At 43.2% G+C, this 15,646-nt stretch overlaps 1 protein-coding gene across 4 annotated transcripts in view; it reads left to right on the plus strand.

Moving 5' to 3' along the window:
* Pkc98E (Protein kinase C) overlaps positions 1 to 7,707 on the plus strand; it is a 35,830-nt gene extending 28,123 nt beyond the window's left edge. For all 4 annotated transcript variants that reach the window (XM_075867510.1, XM_075867511.1, XM_075867512.1 and 1 more), the window contains 4 exons: positions 609 to 747; positions 2,323 to 2,511; positions 4,043 to 4,189; positions 7,161 to 7,707. In XM_075867510.1, coding sequence (XP_075723625.1) covers positions 609 to 747; positions 2,323 to 2,511; positions 4,043 to 4,189; positions 7,161 to 7,340 — 655 coding nt within the window. In that variant the 3' untranslated portion in view covers positions 7,341 to 7,707. The remainder of the gene's footprint in view (positions 1 to 608; positions 748 to 2,322; positions 2,512 to 4,042; positions 4,190 to 7,160) is intronic.
* The last annotated feature ends 7,939 nt before the right edge of the window (positions 7,708 to 15,646 follow it).

Below are 15,646 nucleotides of genomic sequence, written 5' to 3' on the forward strand. Positions count from 1 at the left end.
GCTTCAAACCTGAAATTCACAATTCGCACAAGCCTAATTGTGATGCTTCCATGGCTGCTCTGTTCCTAGCTTTGTTGTTGACACACATGCCGCCGTTTCGATTGTTCTTGGTGGTGCACAAGTGCCCATTTTTGTTGCTTTCATTCCTGACATCACAACTGGCCACACGTGTACATGAAGTCTCCAGAATGTCGTAAATCAAAATAGAACATCAGCATTGCTGAGCTTCACTTTCTCTATGTACACTCAAGCCTCATTATAAACAACTCACGTCCGCCTTAAAAATACTGCGTTATATTTGAAAATTTGTTATAAACAATTATTTGTAACATTATCTGTGGCAAAGCTACCGGTCACTTACTTCACTATAACCAATAATTTATTATATTTGAATTCTTTATATCAAGGTTTGAGTGTAGATGAGATTTGTAGGGCAGAGTAACCTTGCCTGCGAAAATTCGTGTCAGTGCCCCATCAAGATAGTTACCGTCCGATTAGCTATTTATTTTTATATCTTTGGCTAGTATTGGGGCAAAGCATGAGGTGCGCGTCTGAGCTCGTGTGGACTCTTCGCTTTTTCACACTGTGATGCTTTGTTCTTTGTGCAGGGATTTGAAACTAGACAACATTCTCTTAGATACGGACGGTCACTGCAAGATAGCAGACTTTGGCATGTGCAAGGAAGGCATCAAGGATGGCGTCACGACGACCACCTTTTGTGGTACACCGGACTACATCGCTCCCGAGGTACATGTTGCATCCTGCAAGCCGGCATAGTGAAAAGTCGCTGCGCCTGCAAATTTTTTGTTATATGCGGCTGAAAAACATTACGGTTCAAAATGTTCATGCCGATCTAGGCAATGCCAACGCGCTTGTGAAACAGAACTTGTGATTAGGCGAGGTGGTGATTACCGGAAAAACCGGAATATAGGTCGACCCCCTGAAGCCTGAAAAATAAATTTTTAAAAATCGCAAAGTATCGCTGCGCACTCTTGGTAAATAAACAACACAGCCAGCTGTACTGTGGTGACATTTTTTTTGTTTCGACACTTATCTTATGTAGTTAAAAGTCAAAAGGCCACCAAGTTCTGTCACTCAGACTCGTCCGAACTTGAGTCCGACAACGTCTGTTTTAAAGACGATAGTCTTCCGTGGGGACCTTCGATGCAAAAATTTTGGTCTGTCTGTCTGTTTGTCTGTACATTTGTCTGTCCGCCCTTCACGGTACTCTAAACGGCACCAAAGTGGCCAAACGATACTCCAAACAGCCGACCCCATCCGCAGCGCCCAGCAATAATATTGCTCAAGATTCAGCGTTCATACTTGTGCGATTGTCAATTAAAAAGCGAATATTGCGCATATCTGAGGCACCATAACAACACGTCAATATTCTGTATGTGTGTCTCTTACTAGAAAAGGCGTACATCAGTAATTCTAAGAACTGTAGCGTTTATCACGTTGCGCTGACCATGCAACGCTTGCACAAAAAGGCAAGTGTTTGCAACGCTTTGCTAAGACAACACAGTGGTGGCACCTACCCGTCGCCTTGCGTTCTACACCTTATCACCTCCGAGATGAGGGTGCAGGGCGCGCGCGCTTCGTTTTCCAAGATAACTGCCAGATAGCGCTCATGTCTCACGTGTGACGTGACTTGATGCGCTCGTTTGCTTTCGCTGCACGGATCGAGACTCTTTAACGCAGTGCCTCCAGAATACCATTCACCGTTTTTCTCACGCAGGACATAGAATAAATGTTTTGTTCACTTTCTCCTCGTCTTTCGACGACATTTCCAGATTACATGCAGATACGGGGCTAATTTTTTCACTAGTAACGTCCCAGAGTGCGTTGTCCTTCGTTCCATTCAATGTGTTACTGATTCAGCATTTGTGGAAAGATGGAAGTACATCGCCTTTGCGCAAAGCCCTTCTGCTTGATAAATCGGTGCACCCACAATGGCGATCCCTTGAATTGCTCCCTTGTTAGCCCAAAGACAGGCGCTACCCCAAGACCTTTCACGTGGATGCACTCCGCTGGTATGGGTGCATTACATCCACAAAATGATTTTTTGTTGTTGCTGCAGAATGTGATACACTGCTTTTAGCTCCTTCAGTATCGGACACTTTTCTTCCATGTACCGAATTTTCGTTGTGCCGCCAGGTTTCGTTGAGGTGAAATAGGCCTATTTCACCTCAACAAATGGCTGGCACTTAATGCTGTTGTGTTCCCAGCTAGTCACAAACTTGCTCATGTCTGGAGGGCGCTGAGAGAACTGGGCTTGACCTATATTTCTCTTCTCTTCACGTTGTCGTGTTTCTCTTTCAGATCCTGCAAGAGTTGGAGTACGGCCCATCGGTGGACTGGTGGGCACTAGGTGTGCTCATGTACGAAATGATGGCGGGCCAGCCGCCTTTTGAGGCGGACAACGAGGACGACCTCTTTGAGTCGATCCTGCACGACGACGTCCTCTACCCAGTCTGGCTAAGCAAGGAGGCCGTCTCTATACTCAAGGGGGTGCGTGCTTAAACTCTGTTTTTAAAATTTTTTAAAGACGATAGTCTTTCTCGCGTTACTTCAATGCAGAAGTTTTGTTCTGTCTGCCTGTGTCTATCTATTTGCCTTTCTGTCTATCAGTCTGTCATTTGATTCAGCCACCAGGGCGAAAGTTTGACCTCCTGCTGAACAACCACCCTTCTTGGTCTCCTGGCTGCGTTCATACTAGTGAACATTGTTAACCAAAAACAAATATTACGCAAACCTGGGTGCAACATCAATATATGAGCATTAGGTAGTGTGTTACTTCATTGTGAAAATGCATAGATAGGCAATTATCAAGACTGCAGTGCTTATTACCTGGTGCTGGAAATGCGACGCTACGAATTGAAAAAGCGGGCGAAAAAGCGGGTGTTTCCTAAGCCTCACTAAGACTGCACGAGGCTGCCACCTACAAGTGGCTTTGCATTCTAGAAAAACTTCTTCAAAATACTGCTTGAGGGCGTCCACGTCTCACGCAGGGCATACTCAACAAATTTTTTGCGCAGAACGTCAAATAGGCGTCTCATTCTCTGTCCCGCCGCGGTGGTCTAATGGCTAAGGTACTCGGCTGCTGACCCGCAGGTTGCAAAATCAAATCCCGGATGCGGCGGCTGCATTTCCGATGGAGGCAGAAATGTTGTAGGCCCATGTGCTCAGATTTGGGTGCACGCACATTAAAGAACCCCAGGTGGATGAAATTTCCGGAGCCCTCCACCGCGGCGTCTCTCACAATCATATGGTGGTATTGGAACGTCAAACCCTACAAATCAATCAATCTTATTCTCTCCCTCTCCGAAAAGAAGACTATCGTCTTTTGACGACCTTTGCCAGCGAAGCACGCAGATATGCTGCCAATTTTTTCCTACTCAAATGCAGGGCAGTACTGTCTGTTTAGTTTTAGGTTTCCTTCTATGAATGTCTGCCACAAGTGAAAAATTGAGTCTTTTTAGTTGAAAGTGCATAGCATTCGAAATTGGGCGAGTTGTTTTAAGTATTCTGGTATGGCAGAGCTTTGAGCCAAACAGGTACAATGAAATTGTTAGAATTGTCAGAAGGGTGTGCGTACTTGTGTCTTCATCATCGTCATATTTCATTGATGTGCCGATCAGAAGTTGCTCAAATCTGATATCATACTACTTGTAATTCAGGCATCAAAGTGAAAAATGTTGTTATACTAAGCTAAAAGTCTCGCCAGGGGATTTGTGAAGAAAACCATGTAAAATTAAGTAAATCCTGTGGGCCTCAGTTCAGTACTTCTACAGGAAAGATTTTATTTATTTTTATTTATTTATAAATACTGCCAATCTCAGGCAGGAAAAGGAGGGTTACGACAGAATACATAAAAACAGTAAACAAATTATACTAAGCTGCACAACAATGCATAAATATACATAAATGCAAGCACAAGTAAACTACAGGTTACACAATATAAACATAATTCCACTAGAAAGAAGAGTAACAGAAAAAAAAGACCTGATACACATTGATTGATTGACAATGGGGCTTGCAGTTCATGACCAAAAATCCTGCCAAGCGGTTGGGCTGCGTGGAGTCGCAAGGTGGGGAGCAGGCCATTCTAAGCCATGCCTTCTTCAAGGACATTGACTGGGAAGCCTTGGAGGCCCGCAAAGTCAAGCCGCCCTTCAAGCCCAAGATTGTGAGTACAGTGACGCACGGGCAGGCATGCAGTGCCTTGTTGGGCGTTTGTGAAGTCTGGGTTTCAGTGATAGAATGGCCTGGTGCAATCTATTCATTCCCCAAGGCCTGGATCGGCGGCTGAGATGGCGGATACTATCAGTGTAATCATTGACAGTGACCTGCAGCTCCGAAGATAAGAAGCTAAAACAGCAGTAGATAAAAGGCAATGAAGTTGTAAAAAGGTGCGAAACGTTTCGGCATTCTTGTTGTTCGCTTATGACTACAGTGTGGCAGACTTCAGCACTTTGTTTTCAATTGACCTGAAGAACGTTCACGTGGGCCTTTGCACAGCATGTTTTGCTGTCCCTTATTGGTTTGCTCACGTGCATCCCAGAAAAACATGTGGGAATGCTTTTGGCAACAATAAATGTACTGCACATACATCGTGGTTTGACAACGCGTTTTGCTAGTTTCTTTAATATAGCAAGCTTTGGGTTGTACCGAATATTTTTGCTCCCCCTTGAGATTCGTATCACTGAAATTCTACTGTACCATATTGTTTACTATGATTCATAGTGAAAATTCAAGCCTTTGTGGTGTTTTTTAAAGATGTGGCACTCAGCTTCATTGTTGTAGCGCCATGACCGATGTTGTGCTCTCAAAAAGACATGGATACAGCAGAGGCGGTCAAGTAAACCAAAATGCTTGTACATTTATTCACTTCCTTTTACATTGCTGATATTGCCAGCTGAATCAAGTAATTCACTAGCGGATTGCTATACAACTTTATTTGCTATTCAAATACATTACTCAAGTAACATAACAAATAGTAGGCACCATGATTACATCGTCGCCGACGTTAGGCTCACCACGAGTGATCCACCCGAGACGACCCGCGGTGCAGTCTCCATAGACCCACCGCAGGAGGTCTATGAAGACTGCCAAACACCCAAAGAATTTCTCTCCTTTTTTCCGTGCTCCAGCCTAACCCTTGTGCCACAGCAGTGGGGGGGGGCGTCTCCGCTAACCCTAACACGCACGAAACACAGCGCCACCTTCCCGCTTTGCGGCTCTTAAACCGAAATGCGGCCTATCTGTGAAACACTCGTGCAGTGAGATGCAAATGATCTTACAGGGTGGTGATAGCACCCCCACACTGTACATACTGATTAGTCCCACATCATGCGGCACACAGAGATCATATCGTAGAGCTAATTAGCACACTGTAGGTCTGTTTGTTCTTATGTCAAGGCAACACACCGATCGTAATGTAAGTGTCACACTTTATGGGCAGCAACATGCTACTGTAACACTTACCTGTTCATTAAGTTACTTGGTATTCTTTATCAGTAATGGTTTCTTATTATGGAATAACTACCAGCACACAAAAGCGTATCAACCTGCAGAGTGAGCCATTGTGAAAGATGCAGTACGTAACAGGCAATGGAGGAGAGGAGAACAACGCAGGCACACACTCGCAACTGAAAGTTTATTGAAGAGACTACGCATATATAGCTTACAAGAATTGTCGCATGGTACAAGTAGTGCACACTACCTCTGTCTTTCAAAATGAACCACTACCAACTAGCCTAAATGGCTGTTTTGCTGCATAGTGAGCAATTATTGGCAGTGTTAAATTCAATTGAGTTCATTACGTTTTTTTAAAAACAGAAAGGCTCATCAAGGAATAAAAGATCTAGAAAGCAGTCCCCAAGGCATGAGCTTTTGTCAGGACTTTTTGTCACCGACGTATAAGCACAAAGCACCGAGGCACAAAGGCCAGTCTCTACTGCTTCATCAGGTTATTTATTGCTTTGCTTTGCTTCAAAGTGTATATTGTCAGCTAGGCAAATTAATGTGTTAATTAAGTTGTGCCATACTATAGATTCTCAAGTACTTCAGTAAATAATGGTTGCAAGGAGGTCGCGAACCCTTTTATAGGAGATAAGCACTGGGGAGAAATTCGCGTCTTTTATATGGGGTGTCTCTTACAAGTGGGCTACCATGTATGCGTTTTCTTAACAACAGATATTTCATTATAGGCACCTTGGTGCCTCATATCTATTTGTCTCTTACATCAGTGTCTCTTATTAACTGTATTAGAAAATTGGAGAGTCAACAAATACTAACTACATACATTGTGTTTTAGTTATTTTGCACTGCAGCTCAGGTTGTTGGGACAATAAAGGAAAAAAAGGCTAAAGAAGTAATTAAGGGAATATTTGTTACGTTTTAGCAGTTGCTTTTGCAAGCTTGTACACTGTATGCAAGTTATTGTGCATGTCTTGCATGTGAAAGTGTTCATGCATTCATGCATGTACACTGATGGATTGAAATATAACATCAAAGCTTTTAGTATGATGACTGGTACGTGCAATAGCTCAGGGCAACCACATAATGTTGCTATGAATATGACTGCTAGAGATAAATCATAAGTGAAGAAGGTAAGGCGTGCTAACACGGATAGTACAACCACGGACAGCTCATAGTACAAACATGGAGAGTGCCACACAGGTGGTGTCCTTTCAGTTGATATAGTCGACAGTTGTGTTGTCTTGGTCTCTTGTGTCTGTGTTTGCATGCCTTACCTTCTTGTATGACGAGCACTTACCAACTAGTAGTGGGGCTTTTTGTAATTCTTAGGTAAAGGTAATGTCGACTCTGACATCAGTGGTCAAGTTGAATTTACGTTGGGGACATTAACTGAAGACAGTAGAAACAAAAGTATGTGCATTAGTCAGCGCTAAATAATTACATTTCTGTGAGCATATGCCGTACCAGACAATATGGAACACTATCCCGTATCTGTATGTTTGTAACGGTTGGTTATTTTAAAATGTGGCGCAAGGAACGACGACTTGGAAGAAAATGAAGATGTTCCGCATTTCGTGGTATGGTGTAGGTTCTCTGTTTTTGGCATTGAATATCTTCGCTAAACTCAGTGCCTAAGTTTCCAACCTGCCTTTGCCCTCGCTTCTCTATCTGCGCAGAAAACCAAGCGTGACGTGAACAACTTCGACCAAGACTTCACCAAGGAAGAGCCGGTGCTGACACCGGTCAACCCCGAAGTGTTGCGCAACATCAACCAAGAGGAGTTCAAGGGCTTCTCCTTCGTCAATGAGGACTTCAATCCGGCCAGGTTTGCGGGCGAGGGCGGGCCCGCGACATAGTGCCTCCTCTGCATTCGATGGGCCGCCCCTTCTAGTCATGCTCCACGCGCACACACCATCACTCCGATCCTTTTCCCGCCTTCCCTCTGGCGGCTGCAGTGCCTGGCTGGCCCATTCGACCTTTTTCTCAACACTTCTTTTTCTCGTTTCGATACCCCCATTACTTTATAATTTTCAGCGGGATGGTTCCCCATATGCCACGCTCAGGGCTGTGCCCTCTGAAAGTGCAACAACGTAAAGGCACTGTCGCTGCCGTCGCGCGTGGACTCCAGCTTCGAGCAGTGTTCTTTATCCTCACAGTGACGGTGACGTCTTAACGGGCCTCGTTTCGATGGTAGTGGCCTCCAGGTAGGGTTGTGACAGGCAATTCGCAGACCCCACCCCCATTGGCATTTCCACGAATACGGGTTGGTAGTCGAGAGACCCATCGACACACTGCCAAAATTTTGCTGCATCTCGTGGCAGTTTTTTGTCGCTCTTTCGTTTGAAGCCATGGCGGGGCTTTTCCGAATTTCTCTCCTCACCACCCTTTAAAGCTCAGAATGTTGTGTGAGTGAAAGGATCGCTGGGCAAAATGTCTGCGCTATAGTCAGAAGCAAGCGACAGGCACAAAAGCAGGTGCCCGGGCACTCGTTTCTAGTCTAGTACAGAGCTAATTTTGTTTAGTGCCATGTGCCCTGGGCTGCTACCACTTGTAAGTGCCCAGCCCCTAGCGCTGTCCTCTTAATAATTTTTTTTTGTCTCTTCAGTTTTGTCGCCAAGGGTTCTTCATTTGCTTTGCTTCTCATCTGGAAGTTCATCTTTATTCTCCACAACATCGTTTTCTATTTTGAGTGAATAGTTTGTCATCGACTCAGCGTCACCTGCAGCAAGTGCATTTCAGGCAAAAGCATTTCTTGTAGGCGGCCATGTTCCTGAAAGAGATGTCGTATTTACTTTTCGTTAATTGGGCATCTTGCTGAGCGCATTTTTAGGTTTTTATTCTCGCAGTCTTTCTTGACACTGCAGTGTTAATGTTCTTTTCCCACTGTTCTACTTCCAGGTAACACCATCGAATTTTTTATTACTTGTTTTCTTCGCTGTGTTCACAATTTGTAGTATTTATTTATTTATTCTCCACAACTTTCATGGACCTTAGAAAGGAGGGGCAATCTCGCTAGCTGTGCACGTCTTTTGTCAGTAAGCGAAGGTCAGAAGTTCTTGTTTGTTTTGTCCACTTGTTTGTTTTGTTTCATTATTCATCACATTCTGGGCACAGGCCGATATTGTTGTCAGGCTAATCTTGCAAGTCAGTCAAGGCCAACATCTGCTCCTTTATGGAGCCTATAAATTCGCAGTCACCTTGTGGTCAACATCATCTAGGTTCACTCTACAAGAACTGGTGTCAGTCAACGCCCAAATTGGCTGTGAGGGGACATGGACAAGTGGCGGCCGTCTTCGCCTTCTTTCATTGCATAGTTGGAGTTGCATTGAGTGATAGAACTTTTCGTTAATTTATATTTCCTTGGGCTTCTTGCAGAAGCTACACCTTTGCCATTTGGCCGCAGTTTGGTTGTGTTGAATAGCACCCTTTAAATGCGCATCCACGTGTTGATTATCACTTACGCTTCTCTTCGTGAAATTGTGCTTTGCTAGTTTTGCCAAAAAGTCTCAAATCTTTGCAGCTGGTCTGAGGGTAGTGAGTAAAATAATCGCAGGCCGGCGAATACCCATTCTGCTGGTATAAATGGCTCCAAATTTAAAGGCAAAAGCGAGACATCGTGGGTATGTAAAGATCACCGTTGATCCCCTCACCTTGAGATGCGTACATTGCGCGGTGATACAGTGCTGCGAATGCCAGTAGACACCCACCACAACAATGTAAAATGGAAATTTCCACTCTTCCTGCTTAAAGGTGTCCCATCCTCTAGTTTGTTTAGAAATCTTCTGTGCATCTGGAACGATTGGCTAGCCATCACACGCGAGTAATAAAGTGGTCGGTTTGTTGGGCAACACTACTAGTCAGCTTAGGCCGAGGCTATCGGCTGGTGAAAATATTGTTACTTATAGCCCGGTTTCAACAGTAAGCGAGCAGTGAGTCGTACTGCTTTGCATCCTGCTTGCACGCCACACCAAAGAGCGAAAAGGTGCTTGTGCCTTTGTAACAATGAGTGGCCTGCCGGCCCCACCGGTCTGCCGGTCCAGCAGTGCGTGCTACTCACGAAAACCTCCCAAAGACCGAGGTGACCTTTAGCTTGATTCCAGCTCGGTGTAGGTAGCACCGCAGCAGCATCAGTGCATTTAGACAATGGTTTGAAGCCGGTGATTCGTATTTGCTGCATTATAACACGAAGTCCGCACAAGTCCAACACGGGTGACCCGGCCTGCCGATGGCCGTAGCATAGCTGTGATCGATCGTAGAGCCATCAACACAGCGCTTGTGTGTCAGTCGTCTAAACTTGATCCTTTTGTGACTCGAGAGCTCCTCACAATGTTGTGTTTCACATTGCGTTCTACTCTGTTTTGTGTTCTTTTTTACAATCAATTTTTGTTTTGTTTTCTTGTTCTCCCATGTAGATAATTGACTTACGCATCAGTATTTTTTATTTGTTGTCACTTGTTCAGCCATACACGCCCTGCGGCTTTACATTTTCAGCCTCTTTGTACCGGCATATGCGTCATCGTCGTGTAGTGGAACAGCTTGTGCGTTTTGCACTGTCCAAAGATTTCGTCTCGCCTCGCTGGCATGTCTGTGCTGTATTGTAGAGTGTCGGAGATATTAGTGCTTCATTGAATTAAAACTACTAAATCCTGAGCAGGCTTCCTGCTGCGCATTTCCTATACAGAATTACTTATTTTCTTTTGCTCTCATGCCCTCAAATACGTGTTAGACTATCCTTCACACCCTGTATCTGAAAAGCAGATGGCTGATCCAGATTCACTAAGTGTGCGGCATTTGCCGACATTTTAGTATCCTTGAGCAGACCTGTTCGCGTGCCTGTAGACTTATCCAATTACCATGGGGCTTCATTTGTAAAGGTAACCGAAGCCTCTCTTGTATTTTATGCTCGAAACGGAAATGAGATCCTCTCAGCCTCAATTTTTTGTTGAAATAGTTGACGATCACTCTTTCTGAAGAAATGGCGCATAGTTTGCGAGGTAATATGAAGAAATCTGAGCAAGTTCTTGATCCATGGGTCATAAAAAAAAAAGAAGAAAAGGAACATGTTGAGTGCACATATTCTCTACGTGTCGCCATACCTGTGTCAAACAGTTATTGCCGCTAAGCAACTATTGCATTGCACACAGCCCAATTTAGAAATTTCCTAGGACATAATCTCTACGTTTGAGGGTTGGTCGTGTTACGACCCGAGTGTGTACTTTCAAATCTGGACGTTTATTGCATAGCTTCTGGCAACGAGCACAGGAAGTGTTCCTCAAGTCTTGCCTCTATGCTCGGGATGTGGCAAAACTCTTGTCACGATTTTAATCATTCTGAAAGCTGCCGCAAGCTTCCATACTTGTAATTTTCCTAGTACCGTCAGGATTTTCATTTCTGCAGAAGCACTGCCTAGCTGTTTCAACCGCCATCTTGATGTGATTCTTGGTATATCGTTTATCAAACTTTCCAAGACTGCAACGAGGAATGTGGGTTTGCATGCTCTCGTATTTTATGATTGGCCTCTGTCAGTTTCAGTCCTATGACTTCTGCCTGCCTTTTATTAAGTGCAAAAATTCTTTTCAAGCTCTTTGCATCTTAAGGGCTGTATTAACATAAGGTGAATGTGTCTGCATGGCTGTACTGTTTGGTCGCTTACATTTGGCATACAGTACGTCTTGCTGGACTTACACTGCTTCATATGCATATGTTTATAAAACCAGTGATTGGAACAACTTGCTCAGATGAAACCAGTCGTACAAGTATTAGTTCACCGATTCATCTGAATCGATTTTTGGCAGAGTGCTGCTTTGGTGTGCATTAACTGCTTTGTATTTGAGTTTAGATTAGTCCGAGTCTTTTCGACAGTGGTATTCCCGTCGTTTGTACTATGTTGCTGTAATGGCTCTTCGCTTCCAGTGCTTCGTGCAGTAGTCATCGTGCATTGGAATACAATTTGTCATCGTTTGTTCCAGTATCGAGGAAATTGTAAATTACGATGGTCGAGCATGTGTTTTGTTGCGATGTTTTCTTTTTGGTATATAAAAAAAAATACTGCCGTTTCACATAGCAAAATACTCACACGCACACATCGCAAAGGGCACCAGACAGTGGCGAAACTGTTTGGTGCTTGGTGTGTGCACATGTACATAATGTAAATGCAAGTTGTTTTGTGGACAAGGCATCGTCGTGACTTTTGTCTATGCCCGCTTTTGTCTGCATTGTTTACTTTGAGTGCATTCGTTTTTATTTTTAATTTTCTTTGCATGTGTGCAAGTTGGACAGGCTGAGAACATGCATCAACTAGCAATGTGTTTTGCTATGGTATGGATTGTGAGTGTAAATGTTTCACGAGGCTTGCTACTTTTGTCAACTTTGGGGGAAATGGGAATTGTGCGCTGAGGCTTCTTGTGACTCGCACTGGCTTATGGGTTGACTTTTTTTTTTTGTAGTCCTAACAAATGCAGCTAAAGTTTATTGCGATTGCTGTGTTGAGCATGCGACCGAATGACAACAATGTTGAGGCACGGGTTTTGTGCTCAGCACCTGCAGAGCATGTGTGCTCTAGTAAAAAATGGCCATTTTGTCTTCATCCAAGCGCTTAATGCAGAGCGCAATGTTTTCTTTATAAAATTTCTTTTGTCACGAGACAGAGGTGTTTAGCAATGTTTGTCTCTGTGTCGCCATGGCGACTTGAGTTCTTGTTTAACGGTTACTGTGGCTGCGGTGTTTTTATGCTATAAATCACAGCCTCTCTGTGTTCCTTCTTGATGCTTCAGTGTGTGTCACCTTTTATGCAGGTGTAATACAAAATGCTCGCCCAGCTTTGTCCGTCCCTATGATCGCACCAGCAGGATCATATTGACAATGCTTGCTGCAATTTTATCCAGCATAATTAGCCAAGGCTTGCTGCCTTGTCTGGTTGCATGGGGGCACTCACTTTACACCAATCCTATTTGAATTTATTTTCAATAGAGTCCATTCTGTATGGGGACGTTCCGTGACACTTGCCTGAATTCTTCGGATCGGGATCAAATGTTTCAGTGTAACTTTTGCTGTTCTCCGTGATGCTTTGGTACATTTTTTTACAGCTTTTGTCAGAAATCTAGATGCCACTGTTACTGAGTACATGTACAGTGATCACGCATTGAAACGGGACCTTTTACACCAAAGTTACGCACATCCTCTTGTTTCTGTTCTACGAATCGTTTCATATCAGTGTAATCTCTACTCAAACATTTACAGCAGAGCCAACATTACCTTTAGTGGCCACATTTGTAGTGACAAGAGCTGCCTTGAGAAGTGGCACACATGAGTCGCAATACCAAAAGTCTTGAATGTAGCATTTCAATGCATGAGCACAGTAATGTGACCTTCGCACCCTTGTCACAACCTTTCGAAAGTCGTATTGAAGTCCCCAATTGTTCTTTGGAACTCTGAGCTTACATCCTGAAGTTGAGTTTGTGTGATGGCACATTTCATCAATGATGTATGCAACTATGATTCCCAAGAGAATGACTTCATCCAGTAGTTAGGACAGTTGATGTCGCTTAATGCTTCTTCTTTGATGCATTATGTTTCGTGAAAGGATTACCTGTAACTTAGCCAAGTTAAACTGTAATATAGACAACAGCAGACATTTTTCCCACTGGACAGATTAGGAAATAGTGCTAGCAACTTGGTCATATGGAAAGTTACTGGGCTGAATCCTAGAATCCCTCCTCCCCCTCTTCTCTGTGAGAATCAACTGAGGGGTAATGCTTACTGGCATAACTTTTTCTTTAATTTATCTTCAGTATCTTTATTATTGTTTTTAAGAATTATAGTTAGCTTCAACTGAATTTGAGGAGATCACTGGCGATTCGATGAAACAGCATCAGATCACTTTCTTTTCCTGGAGAAGCAACCTTTACTCGCTCAAATATGCCATTGAGATTTTTGTTGTATCCATATATTGAATGGCTCATAGAGGTGTGTAAATCACTCTAAGGATCGAATGTGGAGGAGCTTCAGCAAGTTTGCTGAGAAAGTTTATCTGGGCAATTAGCTCTCTATTTACATCACCAAAGAAGTGGGTTAAGAAGTTGGCCGATCTCCGGGACGGCAAAGTTGTTGAGCAATGTAACAACATTCTTGCCGAGTAACCAGCACTTCTTATAAAGTTATGCTTACAGTTCAGTGCTGCAACTTGTTCTGCAGAACGAAACCTCTGTTTTAGGCTCTGAGCTCCAATGAGCAAATGATAGACTAAAAAAAAAAAAAAAAGATTTTGGTGCCATAAGCTTGAGTGTGTGTATTGCAGAAGCGGTGTTCCTACAGCATTGTCAGCGTCTTGAGGGTCTACGAAGTGAAAATAGGAGTGTGGAGATAGTTGAAATATGATTATGCCTTGTTTGATTCTCCCTTGAGTCGAATAGTTTAGCTGTAAATAAGGATAGTTTCATCGCAGTCTTCAGATACAGTAGTGTCTCGATGAGTGAACATTTTTCAAAGCAAAGGCTCACTTGTTGTAATGACGAAACGTGCATTTGCAAAACATGACCGACAGCGTAAACCCACTTGCAAAATGAACCAAGCTAATTTTTCAAGCTAGCATTTTATTTCATATTGTGAACTTTTACACCAGGCATGGAACTGCAAGAAAAAAATGTGATAATTTTCATCTCTGTGGCTGTGGTAGACATATAAACAATTTCATAATGAAACACTCTCTGTTGCTCAGATGCCAAAATCTTCAGGCAGGGCTGTTACAATTCACACTCACCAGTGAGTAAGAAATCTACGACCAAAGCAATTATTTGCCCATAATACTAGTTTTGAAGTTTCAATAAGCAAATCTTCACAATGTGCAGTGTAGTGACAGCTGAAGCATCCTTAATTGTTATGAAAGTTCTAGGATGTGATAATTGTTTCAAAGAAATTTTCCCTTTATCCAAAGACTATCGGGTTTGATTAGCTTTTGGCAAAATTAGCTTTATTATTCAGCCTAAAAACTATCATTTGTTAACCACTCGTTGAAAACTATTGCTCTCTCGGGAGTGTTAATGCTCCAAGCAAAATCTACTGCCCTCTTGAAGAGTCGGTTGCTCTGTAAAGAGCCAATTTCCCCGTTGAAACCAAAAGTGCAGCCGGACTTATTAGCCCTTATAACAGCTTGAAACTCACCATATGCCTCCATTTTTGATGAAAACATGCATATTCTCTAAATACGTAAAACAAGCACATGCAAAATGTTGTGGGACTTGTAGGCCGCAATGCCGGCTACAACACCACAGTGCCTGCAGGAAGAGCACTGGATCTATGGCTATCACAACAAAGGAAAAATATTATTTTATGAAGCATAAAAAATTACCAGGAAATTGGGCAAGTTGAGTTGAATTGCTTTTTATATACACAGTCAAACCGCGATATAGTGAATACAGATGAAATTAACCATCACTCATCACAAAGCAAATAAAAGATAATATTGGAGAAATTGCATATTCATAACAAATTTTTGGATATAATGGGTATACTGTTGTCAAATGCAGCTTCTATATGAAGTTAGACTCTAAAACAGTAAATGGCACACAATTATTGTGTGTTCCCTGTGTCACTAGTCCTAATACTGTACTTTAAATATATAGCTTTCCATGGATGGTTTTTTATCGGCTGGATTTGGAATTTGAGCATTTTTCTAGGCAACCAAAAATGAGGATGCACCAAAAAAAAGATTCACTTCAATGTTTAGAAGTGAGGTGTTGACCATCCCCACAGTTTGGTTCTCTCTCGTACTCGTTGTTCAAAGGGGAGTTTCACACTAGGTGTGACCAGAGATCTCTGCCTCAAATGCTGTAGGAATGCCATGTCGCGTCTGGCGACGACTCTAGTCACCTGCGCTGTGGCATACTTTAATTGTGGCTCTGTACATGTATTCCGTGTTTGTTAATAGGTGTAGAAACCATCTACATACTGAGGCCCTTGTAAAGATGGCGTGGCACACCAAGGAGCGTCTTGCGTAAACGCGCAGGATACGTTGTTACGAGAGCTTTAGTATGTTGATGGCGCCTGCCTCTGTTTACAAACATGGCATGCGTCTACATGTGTACAACTCGCGTTTACTTATGTGTCAAGGGTAGTGGCGAGACGGTGAGAGTGACATCAAGGGAAGGTATGAAACATTCTTGTT

This window comes from Rhipicephalus microplus, chromosome 6 (genome assembly GCF_043290135.1).
Source record: "Rhipicephalus microplus isolate Deutch F79 chromosome 6, USDA_Rmic, whole genome shotgun sequence".
In the NCBI taxonomy this organism is placed as follows: domain Eukaryota; kingdom Metazoa; phylum Arthropoda; class Arachnida; order Ixodida; family Ixodidae; genus Rhipicephalus; species Rhipicephalus microplus.